This window comes from Mesitornis unicolor, unplaced genomic scaffold, assembly GCF_000695765.1.
Source record: "Mesitornis unicolor isolate BGI_N332 unplaced genomic scaffold, ASM69576v1 scaffold6915, whole genome shotgun sequence".
In the NCBI taxonomy this organism is placed as follows: Eukaryota; Metazoa; Chordata; class Aves; order Mesitornithiformes; family Mesitornithidae; genus Mesitornis; species Mesitornis unicolor.
The window spans coordinates 9,996-31,455 of NW_010186079.1; the positions used below are offsets into that span (position 1 = coordinate 9,996).

A 21,460-nucleotide genomic window follows, 5' to 3' on the forward strand; every position below is an offset into this window, starting at 1 on the left:
CAGTTAATTTTTTATTTTATATCCCCATAGCATTATACCTCCTTAAAGATGTACTGTATTTTGAACCATCAATAAAGGTCACTTATGTAAGATGAAATCTCAGCTCTACTGAAGCTAAGACCAAAACTCACTGACTTCAACTGAGCCAAAATTTTTTTTAATGATTATAGGGTAAACTTGCTAGCTTGCCACATTGCACTGAGTTGCACAGTGTGCCTTACTTCCCTTGAGGATCACAGGAGACCAGACTATCAAGAGGAGTTGTTTACACTGATGCAGCCACATTGGTTGTTACAGGTTTTTGGTTATTTTACACTGTAGCAAAATCATCACACATTGCAATTACATGTTGCATTTTCTGCACATTCTCATACTCCTTACTGGGAGCTCACTGTAAACATCTTTTGATTTCCAGTGAGTTCTGATATGTAAGTGCAAAATTATATTTATTATTATGATCCATCCATTCATTTTACCTTGATTTGCTACTTGCTCATTCAGAGAACAGAATCACTAATGATCTTTAGGAATAAATGTTGTTTCTACAATGGCTAAGCATGGAAATGTTTAATTTCTGTACTCTCATTTAGCCAAGTCTAGTGTAAAATATAGTATTTAGAAGAAAAAGATATTATCAAAATGGTGTGGTAAGTATACATACATATTTAGTCTAGAAGCTATTTCCAACCAGTTTATCCTCAGTTTATAGATCTATTTTAATGCCTAAATTACTATAGTGACAACAACAACATATCTTCAACCTAAATAGAAATTAAATCTTAATCTAAATGTTCTGAATGTATTTTGAGCAACACTATACTATAAAGTAGACTTTTCTATGGTTTATATCTCAGAGTGCTGTATGTAACACGTACCACATCGTTACTATTTTACTATTAATGTTAGTCAAAAAGTACTTACAAAATTGTAAAATATGTTTTAGGAAATTGTATTCTATCATTAGTACAACGCAGAGAAAGAAACTTCAGTAAAAATGGTACATGGCAGTACATGTCAGTGTAGCTAACGCTATGGCAGCTGGAATGGCAGGTCAGCAACGTACTGTCTTCTCTGATGCCCACTTTCGATTTCCTGTTTTCACAACAGGATGTTATCACCAAAGGAAGCATTTCTTTTCAGGATACTGTTGTCCCAGGAGCAGCAGCCTCTGGTGTTCAATAGACCAAAGCCTGAGTAAAGCCTGTTCCCAGGGTTTGCTGTCCTCTGTATCCTTCATAGACCTGAACTGGGCTCTTTGCGTATAGCTAATTGGTGAACTGTTTTTACATAGAGCATCACAAATGTGGAAAGGAAGTGGAAAATCATAGCCTTAACTTTAGCTGATACTCCCTGAATTTTAATTGCTCAGATAAATGGCAATATGATTGTCATACAAAGCAAGGGATGACAAAACCCTGAAACCTGAAAAAAGGCTAATTGTACATTTAGAAGAGTGTAACCCATTAACTTGTAATCAGCTTCAGTGACTTCCCTTGCTGTCATGATTAGGAAGTCCATAATAAATGCTGATCTTCAATGAAGCTTGTACTTGCGTAGAATTCTGCATCAGTCATTATCGTAGATGCAATCTGCAATGGGAATAAAATGCAAAAATACTAGTTTTGTGTAGTACTTCAACTCAAGGATAAAGTTATTTGCTGTAATTGAACATAGTTACTGTATTGTTTGAAATGTTCAACATACCATCACCAATATCATCGTAAATCTCTCCATCACTGTAAGTTAAAAAAAAGAAAAATAATTTATTCAAATATTGAGACATCAGATGTATATTAGCATTTGCATGCAGATACAAAATAGTGTAGCAGTATGGTGCAGACATGCTATCAAGTAATTAATTTGCTAATTAGGAAAGTGCAGCCTATGTGGTAGCAGAGCAGTGTTGAGCCAGAAGGTTAGGTCAAAGGATTTTCAGTGAAGGGTAGAGCTGGATGCATTTCTTTCTAACATGAAAGGCTTGCTTTATTAAAAGGTTGGGTTTTTTAGATTAAGTTTGTAATTAGCTATTCTAACAAACTCATATTTCCATGAAAAATTAAATACTTGCTGATTTTTAAAATGAAAATCAGAAAAGATGAGTAAAGAATATCAGTATGCCCTTGAAATTCTTATTTGTTTCTGTACTTGGCAATGCCACAATGGTTTTGCAGGAGCAGCTTTTTAAAAAATGAATTTAGGTAATGCCTATAAAACATAAATGCTCCATGAATAGGAATTTTCAAAATATGTCACTTAGATACACGAACAGGTCTATGAAAGCCAATAAGAGCATTTATATATATAACTTAAAAGTTTATAAGTGTTTGCAGGCTTTAATTCTAAAAGTGACATCTGATTTGATATTTAAGGGTCTAATATAAAGCCCTTTGAAGGAAATGGAAAGGCTTTATCTGGTGAGAGTTTTGGATTAGAACCTAAACGATGAACTCCATGCAATTATTCAGCACAGCACTGAGCCAAATCTGCTCAATCCCAGTAAGACTGAAAAACACAAACCTAAAGAAAAATTGGTTCATTTTAGTTAAACATTTGAAAATGGCATCAATACACTTAATCACATTAATGTGCAGTTCAGTAATAGATTCTAGTACCAATAATGCTTAATTTATGTGATTTTTCAGAGTTTATGGTTAAGCAATGAAGAATGGGGCCCTGGAAAATTTCCAGCATGGATGTATGTGTCTACTTCTTGGAAATCTAAGCTCCATAAAAATAAGTCAATTTGCAGGAATAGAATGACATACTAAAATAATTACATTTCACTTGTATTTAACAAACGGTTTAGAAGAAGAAAATTGAGTGTTTTAACAAGTTTTTCAAAGAGATCACTTTGTACTTACTTTTCAACTAAATTGCTTCTCAGAACATAGCCATCTGTAAAATTGAAGTATATTTGTATTTAAGTTAAATTTAAACATTCATGTCATTTCTTCTCTTGCTAGCATTAGTGAGATGCAGTTTTTCCCTTTTAGATATTTCAGACAGAAAGACATAATAGATGGATAACAATGTACAATGGATATGTACTCAAGGAATATTTTGCTATGCTCAATTTTAGTTTTAATTATTCTTATCTGCTTGTTAGGTATAATGTGGTCCCTTAGGGAATCGGAATACTACAGTAGCTCCAAGACCAGTTATATTTCTGCTATGCCAGGTACTTCACATATTCAAACTACACCATTTCTCTAGTTTCACTGGAATAGTTTCCACTGTGTACAAAACTAGTGCTGAAAGGAGAAAATAGTAATACAGGTTATGCAAGATTAGGTTTTCATCTTATATTTTAGTTTCCTGGTTGCACAAGAAGGGTGTGAAACAATTGCTGTTAGCACAAAACAGTACAGTTCACAAACTATAGCACAAAAATGTGTTATAAAAATAACCACATAATATTATTTACAATAATAATTAACAGAAATATATCTAGTTTCCTACAGGGACAAAATATCATTCAATATCTATCTATACACCAATGAATTATCATTAACTGTAATAGTTCTAATGTTTTAACTGTATCATATTGATAAGAACTGTTTCTATAGATAATGGAAATACCTTAGAAAAGGTAGTCACTAGTGAATTATTTCAGTACTCTCTTGCATTACCAATGAAAACTACACATATCCTTCTTCAATATATTTAATCTCTTGAAAAATACTTGTGTTTGGTAAAAGATATCTACTGATATCTTGCCAACTGGTATAACTTATACAAACAAAGAGAACGCCATAACAATAATTACATATTTGTTGGTAAACATTAGTATGTTGGTACAAAATTAGGACAGTTCTAAAGGAGAAATGTGATCTTGTGTTATATTCTAAATTACTCTGTAAGTTTCCTTTTATTCATTAGGAGGCTTAAATGTTCACACTAAAATAACAGTTTTATAGTAATTCATACATAATTCATAGGTTTTAGAATAAATTTATTAGCTTGACTTGCAAGGTTCCTTGAATACCATTATATAGTACAGGAAGTATCAGTTTTCTGCAAGTATTTCTGGTGGTGATTCTTCGGATTAATCTAGCTAAAGCCCCAGATTTTACTGTTTTACCTTAAGGAATTATTTCTTCTTTCACATGGATTTTAATTGTATGATATTCAAGACATGAAAGTATTTTTTTTCAAATGCACAGTAATGTCCAGTCAAATAATCTCATATTTTGTGTTAAGCCTTTTTTACATCCAAGCCTTAATTTTATTCTAACTGAAATTGTTCTTTTCAAGAGCTGTAATTTTATTTATAGGGAAAGCTTTCCCTTGTAAATTGGCATCAGGCACAATGAATTAATACTGTTCCCAAAGCTGCTGAATTATCACAGTCTTCAGCTGGCCAATGTCTTGATATATAAAAATGTCCTATGTTTTCTATACGGAATGTTGGAAAAGTTATCTAAAAAGACTAATATCCCAAAGAGTCCTGCAAATAGTACTAGTAAGTAATTCTGAATTACTTACTAATGTTAGGAGTTGGAAAGGATGTCTGAAGATCAGCCAGTCCAACCCCCCTGCCAGAGCAGGATCACCTAGACCAGGTCACACAGGAACACATCCAGGCGAGTTTTGAATGTCTTCAGAGAAGAAGACTCCACAACCTCTCTGAGCAGCCTGTTCAGTGCTCTGTAACCCTCACAGAAAAGTTTTTCTTCATGTTGAGCTTGAACCTCCAGTGTTCCAGTTCGTGTCCACTGCCCCTTGTCCTGTCGCTGGGCACCACTGAAAAGAGTCTGGTCCCCTTCTCCTGACACCCATCCTTTAGATATTTATAAGCATTAATGAGATCCCCACTCAGTCTCCTCTTCTTCAGGCTAAACAGACCCAGCTCTCTCAGCCTTTCCTCATAAGGGAGATGCTCCAGTCCCCTCATCATCTTTGTAGCTCTCCCCTGGACTCTCTTCAGTCATTCTTTGTCTTTCTCGAACTGGGAGCCCAGAACTGGACACAATATTCCAGATGTGGCCTCACCAGGGCAGAGTGGAGGGGGAGGAGAACCTCCCTTGACCCGCTGACCACACTCTTCTTAGTGCACCCCAGGATACCATTGGCTTTCTTGGCTGCAAGGGGACATTGCTGGCTCATGGTTAACTTGTGATCCACCAGGACTCCCAGGTCCTTCTCTGCAGAGCTGCTTTCCAGCAGGTGACCCCCTAACCTGTACTGCTACACAGGGTTATTCCTCCCTAGGTACAGGATCCTACACTTGCCTTTGTTGAACTTAAGTCACCTGTGTGAGTCACCTGTGTAGTCTTTCAGACTGATTGCAAGTCAGTACACATAAGGAAAGCTCTATCTATTCAGGATATCAGCCTGGTTATCTTTCCTCAGATTTTATTATCTGGGATAAAGGCATGGAAATTGATATTTTTTTTTCTTAAGATATCATCTCTTTAAAATTCTCTTTAAGCAGATTCAAATTATTTCCAGGACTCCTGAAGTCTCCTGGGAATCATTTATAATCATTTGGCTAAGCTTATCTTCTCTATTTCTTTCTTTAGTTTTCTCACACAACAGACGTGAAAGCAAAATTTCTTCGCTTACAGTCATAGTGTAAAAACACAGTGTGCTTGCAAGCCAGACATGCACATGACAATCCTTCTACTGCTGCAAAGCATAATCTAGGTTCTTCTGACAGTCCCTAGCCACTAAATACATGGGAGACGCAGCCCATGCTGATCTCACAGTCTTTCAAACTTACTAAGCCAAAATTACATGTCCAATGTTTCAGTTTTTAACTGATTTATTCATATTTATGTAGCTTCCATAATAGGGAACAAGGCAGCAGGTCAGCACACTCCATCTTGATTACTTACCACCACTGAAAGCTATGATACATTGGGCCAGCTGCTCTCTGACAGCGTAAAGGAAATTTGGAGAGGACACAACTTACATTTTTAGGCACTGAAGTACATTTATATCGTAATGTTTAAGCAAAATCTGTGAAAGTTCATCTTAGTTAGTCTTTGTGTATTTCTAAAGATATTTGGGTCAGACCAAGGCAATAGTAAGAAGGAATTTGAGAAGGTAAATAAGAATCAGTTCCTGTTTCACTTTTGAAATTTCAAATAATTTAATAACAAAATAAGTAACAGCAGAATATGTTCCTAAAACCATCAGCCCTTGCTTAATAAGGTGGGAAGATATTATAATCTGTAATTTTGTTTAACTGTCAGTAGAGGTATAAAGCTATGGACATTCTTGATAAGTTAATGATCAAATGGAAGAATTCATGTGCAAGAAAGTAACAAAAACATATTTAATTGTTGATTTTCATTCTATCTGGCCTTCAAAAGGTAAAGTCGCAGCTTTAAGATGTGAAGAACTAGAACAACTAGAGCAAATAACCAAAACTGTCATTCACTTAAATAAAGTAGGATTCAAACTTCACTAATTAATATGAAAATAGAGAGATATCTATTCAGAGGTTTTCAGTGAGGCTATTTTTATTTATCTTGCTCTTTTATGCATAGCAAAGCAGTAGCTCCTGTCACTATTTGAAGACTGTGTGAGGAAAACAGCCAACATTAACTACTTCCTACTTTGTTATTAGCTTGATTCAAAAAATACGGCATTGAAAGCTGCTCTTTGTGAAGCAGCTACACTAGTGCAATACATATTTTGGAAACCATATGTGTTGTTATGCAAGAAAATATTCCTCATCCTGCAGGCCTGCCAGGAAAAGGGCTATACTCCGGACTGTAACAGCTGAGTATAGAGGGGAAAAAACACAGAAATTACTGAACCCCCTTCAGAGGTTTATGGCATTGGACTGTCTTCTACATAGGTCAGAGGTAAAAAGTAAAGGTGAGCAGAAAGATGCTGCTACTTTGAACGTCGTCTGTTCCTACATAAAGTGAATTTTCATTAGGAGATTTGAAAAGTATTATAACAGAAGCACATTAAGAAATTAAAACCAAGAGTAGTTGGTCCAGACTTCTCAAAAAATGCAGAAACTTCTGCCAATGAACACTCTGGCCAAGAGTTTCAAAGAAACACTGAAAGGCCTCCTGCAGCTCCCAGAACAAGTAGGCTTGCCGGTGAGGACATACACCTTGCATCAGCTGGGGACTGGGGGGAAGACTCCTAAGCAGTTTCCCCTGCCAGCATGTTAAAAAGATTAAACTCCATCTCTGGCAATACAGAGAATAATGTTACTGATTTTCCTTGGGCTGCAGTCAATGGGCAAGTGCTTCCCAGAGGTGCACCAAGGGTTTTTCTTTGACTAGATTCTGTGGAGTTATCAGAGCTATACTCTTTTTGGCAAATAGAGGGAGACTGAAGCAACAGAAACATCTGCTAATCTTAGTTGATGCAAAGCAAGATTTACATAACTAAGTTATCCCTTTTCTCACATTTGGTATCTCCTTTCCATGGGAGTTTTTAACTTTTTTTAAGGCAAGGTGCTCTTAAAACACAATGATGAAATAACAGCAATCTTTCTCTTGCAAACCACCAGGCAAGGAAATAGACAAGTATTAGGCACTGGTTTAACATGACATGGAAGAAGCACTGTTATACATCCTGACTCAATCATTCCCTGACAATTTCATTTGTACTACAGCTTTTTAATAAAACTTACATTTTCCTTCTTCATTCCTGCACAAGACCTTGGTATCATCTGTACTTTCTATAATTTCAAGAGACTCCCCTGGTTTAACTTGTAAGTCTTTAGATCCCCATCTTCTTTGGGGTAAATCCTGGACTGCAGTGGTAGAGTAAAGAACTTTAATTTCACCTTCAAACTGCAAAAATAAAATAAAGGGTTGTTGGTTAAAAACCATCAATGTAAAGTATCATGCACTTTTTAGACCAAAATGTTGCCCTTTATTAGTAAATTTTTGAAAATTAATGAAATAATTTCTTATGCTATGTTGTATGTACCCATGCTTGCCATTTGGACTTACAAATGCTCAGATCACTATTTTTACAAGGACTAATATTTTACCTTTCAAAGGCAAAATAATGGATTATTTACAAATTAGAGGATACAAATTACGGGACTCCATACAGATATTTCACTCTTCATATTTTATATGAATGAAACTTCCTTTAAACAAAACTTACTTTGAACTTTTTTCTGAACTCTTTCTCTTCTCTTTCCATCTTTTTAAGCTTTTGTGCATCTTTTTCATCTGATTTACATTTTCCAAGGCTTGCTGATTTTGGCGAACTAAAACAAGAGATTTTAGATAAAAACAAAAATAGCAGTACATCTGAGGTACTGACAATCTTTCTGATAATTTTAGTGAAAATGCATTTGCCTTCATGTGTCTTTAGTACATTTTTGTTGCTCTACAAAACTAATTTGATTTGATTTCAAAAGAAATAGAAAGTTGGGGTTGTCTTTCCTTCTTTTCTCTTTTAATGAGTTCTCTTTTAATAATGTTAATATAACTATCACATAAGTCAGTATGTAAAATTATTCAAAGTATCTAGCTGCTACAGAAATGAGAACTTAACATCTACCAAAAATAGTTTTAAGTAAATGATACCCATCACTTCAGAATCTCTAGACAAGGAGCAATTTTTGTGAAGTCTGTGTATTTTTGGGCAATAACATGTCCCAATGTGGAGACAGCTTGAACATCTTAGCCTTTCATGCAGCAGCTGTGTTAGTCCTACATGCCCATAGAAGACTTTGTTACACCAGGGAATCTGCATTACATGACTCATTAAAAATTCTGTTGTTTTTTGGCTTTTTTTTTCCAAATCCCTGATACTGTTGACTTGTGCCAGTGAGCACAGAAGGGTTTCATGCCCTAAATGTCCTTCCTGATGCAGTACCTAGAAATTTGGAGTCTGACTACTTTTTGATCCTCTTCTCTAGGAGTTGTGGATGATAGTTTCCCTGATGATGAATGTATGCACGTGTGTGTCGACTAACCTAGAGGAGGACCCTAATCTAGGAGGGCCACATCTTTTCCTTTGGATATACAGTTAAAGAGGTCTCTCTGTTTTAATGCCTCCAGACTAGATTACTGTAGTGTACTCTGTAGCTCCACCTGAGTGGAGTTAGCAACAACAGACTGTGGCATGTTGCAGTCTTCTTTCCAGATGCACATATTACAGATGCATCTGTGCTCATAATGCATCTGTGCTCTATCCAGAGATGGCCATAATGCCCTGGTTTAGGAATAAAAGTTTTCCATATTGAACTTTACACTTCCAGATGTGTGTCATACTTAAAACACAGGGCACTATCTCCTTTACTCTTAAAATACTGCGGTAGCTGGGATTAAGGACTTATCCTAACAGTCCCCGAATCTGATAGGAAGAGAACTGCATGCAGAGAATCTACAATGAAGTACATTTAGGCCATGCATTGATTTCTGCCTCTGAAGAAAGGGACTGAATTTGTTGAAATTAAAAAAAAAATTTCAATCTGAAATGGAGTCAGGGAGCATTAAACTGACATTATCAACAGTAGGATTAGGAGAACTATGAAACCAGACAACACCAAATAAAGCATATGTTAGCAGCAATTTGCCTCCAGTGAATACTTTGAAAATGTTTCAGAATATATTACAGTTCTCTAATCAGGGAAGTAGTTGTCATTTTAACTTGCTTGATTTCAGGCGGTGGCAGAGGGAAATCTGAAGAATCTACGTCATCATAAACATCATTGTCTCCACAACCTGAAACGATAGTGTTTAAAAGAATGGAAAATTATTATGCAATTCTTGAGTAGTGAATACATTGTGTTACAATCTAAAGCACATCTAAATTGACAAGAAATTATGGCAAGTACTGTAGCCATTTGTTGTCTATAGTGACTGTGAGTTCTCTGTTTTCCACAATGTACTGTGGAAAACAAATACCGGCCAACCTTTTCAGAATAAGACTCTTTATTAATAATAATAAGTATTCACTGATATTTTAATCTTCTTAAGATGAAGCAAGTTTTAGCACATGCTGACTAATGCAATAGGCTTTAATCTTCATTTTAATTAGTCCATTTCCCACTGTGTTACATCAAAGTATATTTTTAGGGTTTGATTTTAATATACACTCAGGCACTTCTATAGCACTTTGGTCAATGCAATGGTTCTTAGAACTGGATATAAAATCACATATATGATAATTTTTAGGCCATCCTGCAATGCCAAAGCAGTGAAAAGTATTCATACCCCAAGAATGTACCTTGAATCACATACAGTGTATTTGTAGAGAGGAAGCAATTGTTCAGCTCACCAAATCAATAGCTAGAAAAATCACAGTAGCAGATTTAGAACTCAGTTCAGGTAACAGCCTCGGATATTATAAGACCTTGCTTTTTATTCTATGACTGAGCTGATAGTTATTAGTATATGTTATCTTACAGAGACACTGCAAGGGGTAAAAATAACAAGCATGTCTTTTTGCTTCTGAGTTCTTGCAATAAGTGTTTCTTTCCAGGTGTATCTGTTCATACTTAAATAAAATGAACTAGTGGAAATGTCACATAGAAAAATCCTGAATTCTTAAAAAAATACATTAAATTGTTTTTTAGAGAGCTTACAATGTATTTGCATCTCCTTCTCTGTAGCCAAATCAGTGACAATATTTGAAATTTGTTTGCTGGAACTGGGTAAGCAGTGGGAAATCCTGTTTCCTTCCTTGAATGTATTTTTGTGACTAGCGTGATGCAGAGTAATGTATACAGAAAAAAGGATCAGGAATCAATATGGAGACTGAACAATAGGCTATTAATTACCTTTTTCAAACTGCTTTGTTGAAGGAGTCATGCTGGAAAAAAAAGATGCTTATTAAGTATTTATATCACAATAATAGGCATTTTTATCACTTAAGACACTTAAAAAATCTGCAACACAAGGGCTTCAAGTAATTTCCAGATATTTTGAAGCTCTGCTGACACCAGCAGTACTCATGGCATAATTGTATTTTTACCACTGAATTGAAGTAAACTGGCTTAGAAGTGAAAGAGAGAAGACGATGGTAAAAACACCAGTTGCTGATCTAACCTCTAGGCAAGATGGGTAGAAGACAATTTTTGCACTTCTCTGTTTGGCATATTGTTTCTAAAATTTGTATTAATGGAACTAGATTTACGAGTTTATCTCAGCGACACTGTACTGGTGAACAATGTACGTTTTACCTGAGGGTACAGCAAACTTACATCACCAGAGTGACACAAAGATGACAGATTGTTTTGGTTCTCTTCAAGTAAAAAAAATTTGGTGTGTTTAATTACCAGGCTTATGCAACAAATACAGTTTGTTAAGAGAGTAATTATATATATATTTATGTATATACAGCTGAAAAGAAAGGAGGAGTTTTTGCAGAAAATTATCATCCTGATCCGCAATTTGATTCATGATTCATAAGGCTGCTGTGAGAACATGTTAGTAGCATGTGATCAATGCTTTATTAGAATTAGTTAATGTGCACTGTGATTTCCTAGCAGAGTCTTACAACAAATCTCCATTATCTTCTGCCCCATTGACTTTGGCTGTTTTTTCTCGTACACTTTTCGTTTTGTCACTTTTGGCTTTTAGCCTCTTCAAGATTCCCCAGGACCAGATACCGTTCTTATCTTCATCCTGTGATACAGACCTTTGGAGTATGCATGCAATTATCACAATGTAAAATGTAACATTCTTTTTAAAAGGTCCAGTCTAAATTCTCCACTGATGCACATAATACTCATTAATGCCAAGGTGAGGACACTTACCTAAATGCTAAATACTAAAAGGCTACACCAGAAATACATATGTTAGGCCTTTTGTATATATTGAGATATGTTTGTAGGTATATATATTAATCTAGTGGCTTACTGTTTTCATGTTGTTACTCAGCAAGCTAACATTTGAGTTTGTTATTTTCATTTCAGAGCTATTCTATCTAGTTGGGGATTTGGGGTTTTTTATGATTGTAGCTACTTTTGCTGACATACCAAAATTAATTACAGAACAAGACTTCTCCAAAAGACCAAAGAACCATTTTTTTAGTTTCATAAATCTATCCCGATGCATACCCACTTACTGATCATCCTAATACTTCCTAATTATTATTCCTAATTAAAAAATACTGAAAACTGAAATGAAAACATTGTGATAAGAAGTAAATTATTGAAATTATATAAAAACATACCTTGTTATAACATCTTCATCATCAATCCCATCATAAATTTCTTGATCAGAAGGAGGAGGTGGGAACATCTCTTTAATAGATCAAATGGTAAATTAATGCATTTATATTTAATGCTGCTGAATAGGGTATTCATTGCTGGCCTCTAAGTATGTCAGATGTATGTGCAATTTGGACAATATCCTTGCAAATGGAATCTTTCTGTAAACCAGCACAGCCTATTTATTAAAACAGTGATTCAGACTTGTCCCAGTTAGGAATGCCATCCACAGCATTTAAATGTTGGACTAGAAGTTGGAATAGAGGTTGGACTGGATGATCCTTGTGGTCTCTTCCAACCTGGTATTCTATGATTCTATGAATCTATGAAATGTAGCATTGCCAATCACAAGAGCATGAATACAGAAAAAAAAATGCATTTGCACTATATTCCATGAAATTCTAAATGAGTGATTTTGGCCGAGCTGTGATGATGACTGCTGACCTTTAAATTTTTGTGTATGACTCAAGTGATGACTGAAGATGTCAGACCAACACTCAGCAAGCGACATCTTGTGTTCATCCACAGAAGCAAGTGCAATGTAAGCTCCTCATTTTGGTCTCTGTTCTGACCTTTGAGCCCCACCTCCTTCAATGCAGGGGTAGCTCAGTTTCCATGTCCAATTCTAGCCACTGGTCAGAGTAATCACTGAAATCTGTATCTAGCTGGCAGCAGCTTCATTCAGCACTGCCAGGGGATGCTTCTGCCATGACTAGTTTCTAAACTCTTAAGCTGAGAAGATGACTTGTGCTCTTGTGATCAGCAGTGAATGCTACATAAACACATGTGCTACTGAAGGGGAAACTAGGTTTGAATGTATGCTCTTGACAGTGTGAAACCACTGCACCCATACTGACTAGGACTTAAGAGTATTGCTGAAACCGAAGTTCTCCTTAGCAGTGTCAGCAAAATATATCTTTAATTGGTAGTATTACTGACTATTTCAGAACTGAATTTCTCCTTCACAAAATCTCTTGGTCATGTTAGTATTTTGTCAATTATATCTGTGCTGTTTTGTGGGATTATTTACTTCCTACAAAGAAACCTCAAAGTTTCGTTGTCATCTGGCATGCTTCTGATTCACAGTATCTGGAGATAAAACTTCTGTCTTGCCCAAGTTCCCATAGGTGGTAAGAAAGTTAATTTGGCCACTCTGTTTCCTTGTTTGTTGCCCGTTAACTGATATTTAGCATGCTTATGGGTAATTATTGCATTACTGGGAAGCTGCAGAGGTCTGGATTTGAAGGCAAGCAGTACACAGAAACAATGCCCCCCAAAGGTATGTGTAGAACTTACTTCCAGCTCCACTTTGACCACCACCTTGACTGGAAAAGCAAATGAGAGATTTTTTAGACAAATACAGTCATCATTTGGAAAAAGAAAACTCTACGATCACCCATCAATTCTGTAGTTTAGTTCTAAACCTTTGGGATTTTGCACTTCTGCATTGCCAACTGAGCACCACAAATTCTGCACTGGAAGCTCAGGCACCTTCTCATGTGTTTTATAGGGGCGACAACTAAACATGCCATTTCTTTTTTTCTCTTTGTTTTCACCACACTCACACCAGTTTATTACAGGAAAACAGAAGTTGCATTCTCACTAATGCTAAAGAAAATGTGTCGTCCAAGTCATAAGCGAACTAGTTCTTAGTTGAGGAGAGATTAACTTTCAGAAGATTCAGGTAAAGCAGGAAAAGTACTCTTTTTTCCCCCTGGAAATAGTTTGTTACAGATCAGAAAAAAGTATTTTAAAATATCATTCACAGTAATTCAAAGGGGAAGAAGAGAGAGAATTATCAATACCTTCTTTAGGTAATGTGAAAGAAAGGACAGTACAAGTAAAGCTGGGAAGCAAATTCTCTATTTGCGTCAATCAGTGCAGGTATTTCAAGCCAATGAAGGTGCACATTTTCATATGAGCAGAACATTCAGTCCTAATTGCTAGTAGTTGTTAGAAACCGTTAGCAATTTCCCACAAAATGTCACTTTCAGGAAAATGGAGACTGATATCTACAGCTATAACAATTTACTGTATTCAGAATATATTTGATATTTTTGTTGATATGTTTAAACTAAAGCACAAAATATGACTTAGGATCGTAGAATAATTCATGTTGTAAAGGATCTTAGGAGATCACGTCATCAAACTTGATGGGAATAAAAATATAATCTGACTGAACACTAGTGAGTGTACCCACACTCTTGAGATTCATCCCTTATGAGGGGATTTTCTTGAGAGGAAACGGCAAACAAATTAATTTATTGCTCAACTAGCTTTCATTGGGTGATGCTTTAAACCTCTAACTGCAGGTTTCTAACATTTCAAGGAATCCATACTAGGCCAGTGTTCTAAAAGTAATTGAAAAAGTCCTGATGGCTTCACAGTAGCTGAGATTATTTCCAGGTCAGAGCCTTACTTAAACTTACACATCAAAACAAGATAGTTGTTAAACTCTTGTGCCAAGAAACCCTGAAATACAACAGCCCTAGCTACTTATAAATTTTGTAATATTAACAGTATTACTGATAATGAGAATAGTATTTGATCAATAAGCTTTTTTTTAGTATGGCATTCTTACAGTGGTTTCAAACCATATTGATGCATGTCAGACCTTCCAGCAATTCCAGCTCATGGACTGAACAGAATGCTATTAATCACTAGAGAAGATAAAAATGTCAAGATACAGCTTAAAGGATTTAACAAATCTGAGCCATTCATTCATCCTTCCAAGTTCCTTACACTGTTATTCTAGTATGCAACAGTGTAAGTATTCTTGTTTGCTTTTGAATTAAAAAAAATTTCTAAATTCCTTGCGTTGAGGTGGTTAACTGTAATGCTTGCCATAGTGAAAATGATTGACCAAAGATACATCTGCAATGAAGTACATAATGGTTAAACAGAAGAACTAAAGCAACTCTTCTGCCTAGGTTACAATGTTATGAGACCAATGTGCAGGGAGGAAGATTGATGTTGAGCAGTCTGGAAGAACATCATATGCAAAACTATACTGGTTGCTTAAAGGATGCCAGCCTGAATGCAGGTCTTTCCAAGTACTGTTTGTGGAGCTCATAGGGATGTTCTAGCAGTTGAGGATCAGCGGCACCTGGCAGCCAGCCAGCTATGGTCTCTTTATTCCAGCCAGGCCTCTAAGTTAAGGTGCTAGGAAGCAGCAAAAGCAGGTACAATAGCTGAGTGTTTCAAGATGGTTGTCCTACACATCGAAATGCTCTACACCTATACGCAGATCTCTTATCTGAAACCTGGAGTATGTGTTTTTGCACATCAAGACATGTAATGGAGGATGAGTACTGGCTTGTTGCACCACATGACAGAAGTAGATTTAAGTGAGGTCAGGTTAACAGGTACCACTGTCATGTTGGGTCATGTGAGAGCCTTGGCTCTTGTCATAAGATCACATGGATATTTTCATGCCAGCATATCTGATACACTGCTGGAGATGACACTTCTCCACCTGCAGATCTATTTGATGTTAAAAATATGGCACATTGAAGTAGAGAGTCTGCAATATAGCACTGCATTGCAAATGCATGTGAAACTGTGCCATATAGGAGAAGCTTCTGATGAACCAAAAAAATATAAATAATAATGGGATTTTATAGGCCTTATTTTCAGGAATAAACATGTTAGCCACACTGTACTCTGAAGGGCCATCCCAGTCATGCTTCCAGAAGTCCCTTCTCTTCAAAGGGAAAAAAGTAAGACTCATAGTTTGAGAGCAGTGAGGGTGATCAGGAGTTCCCCAGTGCACTGACTGTTTCCATTGCTTTTGGAGTCTCTTATTCTTGCATGTTAGAAAAGGCAGTATGTGACTTTAAAAGACAGAACAAGAAAAGAGAGGGAAGGAAGAGAATTGCACTTCCTGCAGGTGATTTGTAATCCTGCATGTTTGCATTTTGTTCTCTTTTGGACTGCAAAGCTGTAGGTCCCATAGCATGGATTCCTCCTAAATGTCTATAATTGCTGGATTCTAGCATCTGTTCTTGTTCCTCTGACTACTTCAGTTTGAATAGCTCAGCTACATGTTTCTGATGTAAATGCCTGTGCTCCTGTGACAAGTCTGCTTTGTTATTGTAAAACTTACCCTGTCTAGGCTGATTGGGGTGAATCATTGGTTCCTTTTTATGTGTTCCTTATACATACCTGATAATACTGTCCTGCTCTCCAACATCATCATACACTTCTTGGTCGCTCTCTGAATGTTTCACAGAAGCTCTAGTAGGCGGTTGTTGCTTTCTTTTTAAAGAATCATAATCAATTTCCACCATGGTTGTTTTAATGTATCCATCTAAATGGATGAAAACATGTAACAAGGCAGTTAGAGTTTTAAAGGTCATGGTAAAAATATGAGTTTAACATAAGGTTCCAAATCAGTGATTGAATTGTTTTGTATGATCTCTGAAAACTTTCAGAGAAATGTCTCATTTGAGCAGCCTCAGCTGCTCCACCTCAAATGGAGATTCCACACAAATACAAATCTCAGACCGAACTCAGATTTCCCTCAAAACCCTTTTCAGCTGCTGTCAAGTTAACTTCACCATTATTTGCATCTCAGCTACAGCAGAAGAATTTTCTGTGCAGACTTCAGGAATCATGGGGCAAGCTCCCTTTACCAGCTAACCTTGGGACCACTGCAGTCTCATGGCATGGTTTAGGGCAGTCCATGACGTAAAGATTCTGAGAGGTCAATATGAGGGAGAGACATTTTCTTTGTATTGATTTTGATTCAGGTTGGTACACACACTGCAGCTGCACTGCTATCCTCTTGCCCCTGGATCTTTACTAGAAAGATCTGGTTATACCTCTGGGTGCAATGGCTCAGGAGAAACTTCCAGCAGAACAGTTGGCCCGAGATTCAGAACTCTGTCTCTGCTGAGGAGAATTTTAGGCAGGCATACTGCCTGAAGGCATGAATGGATTTTCTTAAAGGTGAAAAATGCTCTTGCATTTCTTGAAAATGGAAAATCGCCCACTCTGCTGTTTCTGCCTGATCCCTGTTTTAGTGTGCTTCCCCTAAAATCTGTAACGCAATGATTTTTTTTTAGATTTTATTTTAAATGATTGGAAATTATTTTCCTTTGTTGCTTGGTTTTCTTCACAGACCATTACTGGCCTGTAAACATTGAAGGCTGATGCATTGGTGAAACAAACTGGGCTGTACCATTGACACTTGTTAGAAGCCTTGTAGAGCTTAGAGTTCTGCTAAGGCAAGAAAAACTTTATGAAAAGTAAATTAATTAAAGGTAAATCAAATAACTGAGTGCACATGATAAAGAAAATACCCTTATGCCAGCCCTCACCAAGATTTGGTTTCCTATGTACAAAATGCTCAATGCAAAAGACTTATTCACAAAACTTCAAAGTATCACACAATAGCTGAAACTGGAACTTGCCCAAGCATGATTCACTAGAACAGGTTGCCCAGGACCGTGTCTTGTCAGGTTTTGAAGACCTCCATGGATGGAAACTCCACTAACTCTTCAGGCAACCTTTTCCCTTGCTTAGCCACCCTTGCAGTAAAAAAGTGTTTCCTGATGTCCAGACAGAATTTCATGTGTTTCAGTCTATGCCTGTTGCCTCTTGCACTGTCACTGGGCACCACTGGGAAGAGCCTGGCTCCATCTTCTTTACACCCTCCCATCAGATATTTATAAACAATCATAAGATCTTCCCTGAGCCTTCCTTTCACCAGGCTGGACAGTCACAGCTCTCTCAGCCTCTCTTCATATGAGACACGCTGCTGTTCCTTAGTGTCTTTTTACATCCAGTACTACAAAGTACTCAGCTGGTATTGTCCAATTCTACAGGTGTGAACTGTCTTACTGAACTTACTGTCATTTCGGTCTCCTTAAAAAGCAGGCAAGTGCTTTTAATAATTGTCATAGATTTTATGGATTTCTTTTTTAATGTCTTTACTATAACTCAGGAGCCAGACTGTCAACCTCTTATCATACTCACAGATCCACTGATTATATTTATACAATTAGAGAAACACCTTGGATTTCAGACAAAATAAAATCTAGAAATCAGTTAGAAACTTTCCATAGGAATAGGAACATGACAAACACTTAAAACAGGACCTTACATTTTTTGTTTCTATTTTAGGAACAATCATGTCATTTTTAATACAAGGACACAAAAATATGTGATCCCTGTTACTTGCACGGAGCCAAGTTCTGATGCTATTTGAAGGCTGACATGGAATTACTTCTCACCAGGTCCATGAAAATCCCAACATACTGTTCCTAACTTATTCTAGTGTCTATAGATGTTACATTCTGTTGTACAATAACTTCCTACTATGAACTAAGCCTCGCATGCCAGCTAAGGACAAGAGGGTGAATTGTGGTAATTATTTACTTTGGTGGCCAGTGACTCAGCCTTGGTAAGGTTACTCTTTGGTGTGATGCTTAAATGTTTGCTGTCACACAGTGAAACCATTTGGGAGCACAGGGAAGAAACATAACTCACAACATCCTTTTATCCTGCCCAGCCACTTTCCTTCTGGGTTGTCTGTGAGGCGAATGATTTCAATCTCATCCCCCTGTTTGACAGTCAACTCATTCTTCCCTCCCTTGTGGTCAACACGAGCTCGTGCCTGATGAAGGACTTGAATGGGTCCTGTTAACTGCAGAGAAGACGCAACAAAAGAAATCACAGACATGGAAAAGTGGAGTTATTTCTCAAACATTCAGACAAAAGAGAAACTTACTGTGATGACGATTATTTGTTTCACTGATATTCAAAATAGTCCAGGCAAATAAACAGAAAGGCTTGACTCCTGTGTCCAACTACCCAGTTTGAATTAATAATCAGGAATAAAAAGAGAGAGCAATGGAGCAGCAGAGCAGCTGAAGGAGTGACTGGCAAAATCACAGAAATACAAAGACTAAAACCATCAGGCTAACATATGGAGCCTTTCACAGGTTCACAAAACAGACACATCTTTAATTCCAGTGGGCAGCTCCATGTAGTTGCGGCAGAACTACTCATATGAGTAAATATTCATTAACACAAATAAGTCTACCACATAATGTTCTATGTTTACAATTCTGCTTTATAAATGATCCTGCAAGAACTCACAAGAGATGATCACACTGTTTACTGGAATTCAGGACTCTTCTTGTGAGATCTTTAGCATACGTTATGGAGAAACCATATTGGATTCTAGTATCTCTAGCTTTAATATAGATGTGATCTTGCAGAGGAATGTGGCTGTTGACAGTTACAGACTAGCTCAGGAATATCTATCCTGTATACGTGGTGAAGAAATGGGAAAGAAAATATGCACTAAAATATATTTGTTTGCATTTAAGAGTAATAACATACTTTAATGGCTGGAGGAGAGCAGTTTGCAGTCTAAAAGCATTCAGTGCACTAATGCCTACACTTCACAGGAGTGGTCTGAAAAATAGACTTGGATCCTGACAAATGCCAGATAACTCACTGTTATTAACTATTGGTACTTTCCTTTAATATTTGCTCCTCAACTTGTATCAGTCTTTTCACAGCAAACCAAGGCCATGATGTGAGAGAATCACCATGGTTTTACTGTGTAGAAAGGGTAACAAGAAGAAAAACAAAGCTGCCCACTATGTACAATGACGCTGAAAAAAACACAGTGGAGCATTGTGAACAGGCAGTAGTTAACAGAAAATGACTGGCAGATTTGTAAACTGTGGTAGCATGGAGACCACCAGCTACATGAAAATGATATAAATCAGAAAGAACTATATCATCATTTAGCCTATAGGCTTGGGCAGTGACTGCAGCTCCCCTACACATGCCCTAGTCCTTTCCTCCCCACTTAGGCTGTAAGTCTTTTTAGGTGTCTTTAGACCAAGGCAGGGGCAATGTGTTGCAATCTAATGCTGAAAACTCTTAAGGGTTGGATACTGTTGTATCTGACTCCTGGGAAGCAAAAAATTCTAAGTATATGGGATCCAATTCTCACTTTTATTAAGGACTTTTGATGCTATTCTAGTGTTGCAAATGCTTTTTAAACAGAAAAGTGAAAGGAAACATTTTTAAGACTTTTTTACATAGAAAGAATGTGAGAAGGGAATTTAACAAAAACTGTATTAAACACTGAAAAAGTATCTTTGCCCTCAGTTACAGACCCTCAAATCAAGTATATGCCAAATATAACAGATAGCTTAAACCTTTATTCAGAATTTATCCAGATGCTTGAACTACCTACCATAACAAATAGTTTCGTAGTGAGCTGAAAATTGTATTTTGAACTCGGCAACTCTAAATAATGCTTCTTACATGTCTCTGGCCAGATTACAAACCAAAAAGCTTACTTTGAACTTCTTCCTTATTTCCTGCTCTTTCTTTTCTTTTTCCTTTTGTTCCTTCTTCTCTTGATCCATTCTTCTCTTTTCTTCCTTGTCCCGCTTCTTCTCTTTTTCCCTTGGTGATCTGAAAGTGCATTGCCAAGACTGAAAGTAGCAAGTGAAGCAAATCTCACCAAAGCTTTCTTACCCAAGGTTAACCAAGAACTACATGTGATGAAAAAAGACTTCTCCCAGTGAAATCAAAGCCATGGATTCTAAACCCTATCTGTGGCTGCAGCAGACAGAGTAAGCAGCCCTTTCTCTTATATTACATACATAATTTAAAGTGGCTGTCCTCAAGGACAGTATGGCAGAAAAGGTTATCTGGAGGTAAGAGACTGGCTCTACACATGCATGTCCAAACATCTCTGAACTAATTTGGCAAGCAAGCTTGGAATCTGGTAGCAGTTTAGGTCTGCGTGCAGCTGTTAAATATTTACCTAGGTCATCAGATGCAGCCTGAACTTAAACCTTAGCTACCAGCAGACTGCAGTTTTAAACCTATTTGTAACCTATTCCAGAAGTCTACACAAATGACACTCAGTCTTCTGCACTGCATCATAAATGTGCCTATCACACCAGGGTGCATTGCCTGCTGTGCCTCATGTACTGTCTGGTACTGAGAACTGCACCCTGCAAAACAGCTCTGCTGTTTGTTGCCAATGGTCTGGCTGGAAGAACTGTGCTTTACAAATGCTATGGAACTGACTGAGTGAGCTCCTTCCTCTTCTTCTTTTTGGCACTTTTGCTATACTGAAAAAGGATCACTTGGTTTGGTTATACACTTTTAAAATTATCTATTTTCAAAGGGAATTCAACAATAACTTTTGTCAAAAGTAATTCTACATCTGAAACAAGGTATTTCTGTGTAGGAACTTTAAGCTGTTACTTATTCTAAGGGAGAGCTTTTCTCTGGCTATTGTCATACAGTGAATCCCATATATTTAGA

General features: G+C 36.9%; 1 protein-coding gene across 1 annotated transcript in view; it reads right to left on the bottom strand.

Moving 5' to 3' along the window:
• Positions 1 to 1,566: 1,566 nt before the first annotated feature.
• Positions 1,567 to 21,460, bottom strand: part of FYB (FYN binding protein) — a 42,399-nt gene continuing 22,505 nt past the window's right edge. The window contains exons 6-18 of the mRNA XM_010185032.1: positions 20,479 to 20,596; positions 18,644 to 18,800; positions 16,316 to 16,460; positions 13,448 to 13,476; positions 12,115 to 12,184; positions 11,437 to 11,577; positions 10,718 to 10,749; positions 9,590 to 9,659; positions 8,089 to 8,194; positions 7,604 to 7,766; positions 2,862 to 2,895; positions 1,705 to 1,736; positions 1,567 to 1,589 (exon numbers count right to left, since the gene is read on the bottom strand). Of these exons, the coding sequence (XP_010183334.1) occupies positions 1,567 to 1,589; positions 1,705 to 1,736; positions 2,862 to 2,895; positions 7,604 to 7,766; positions 8,089 to 8,194; positions 9,590 to 9,659; positions 10,718 to 10,749; positions 11,437 to 11,577; positions 12,115 to 12,184; positions 13,448 to 13,476; positions 16,316 to 16,460; positions 18,644 to 18,800; positions 20,479 to 20,596 (1,120 nt within the window). The remainder of the gene's footprint in view (positions 1,590 to 1,704; positions 1,737 to 2,861; positions 2,896 to 7,603; positions 7,767 to 8,088; positions 8,195 to 9,589; positions 9,660 to 10,717; positions 10,750 to 11,436; positions 11,578 to 12,114; positions 12,185 to 13,447; positions 13,477 to 16,315; positions 16,461 to 18,643; positions 18,801 to 20,478; positions 20,597 to 21,460) is intronic.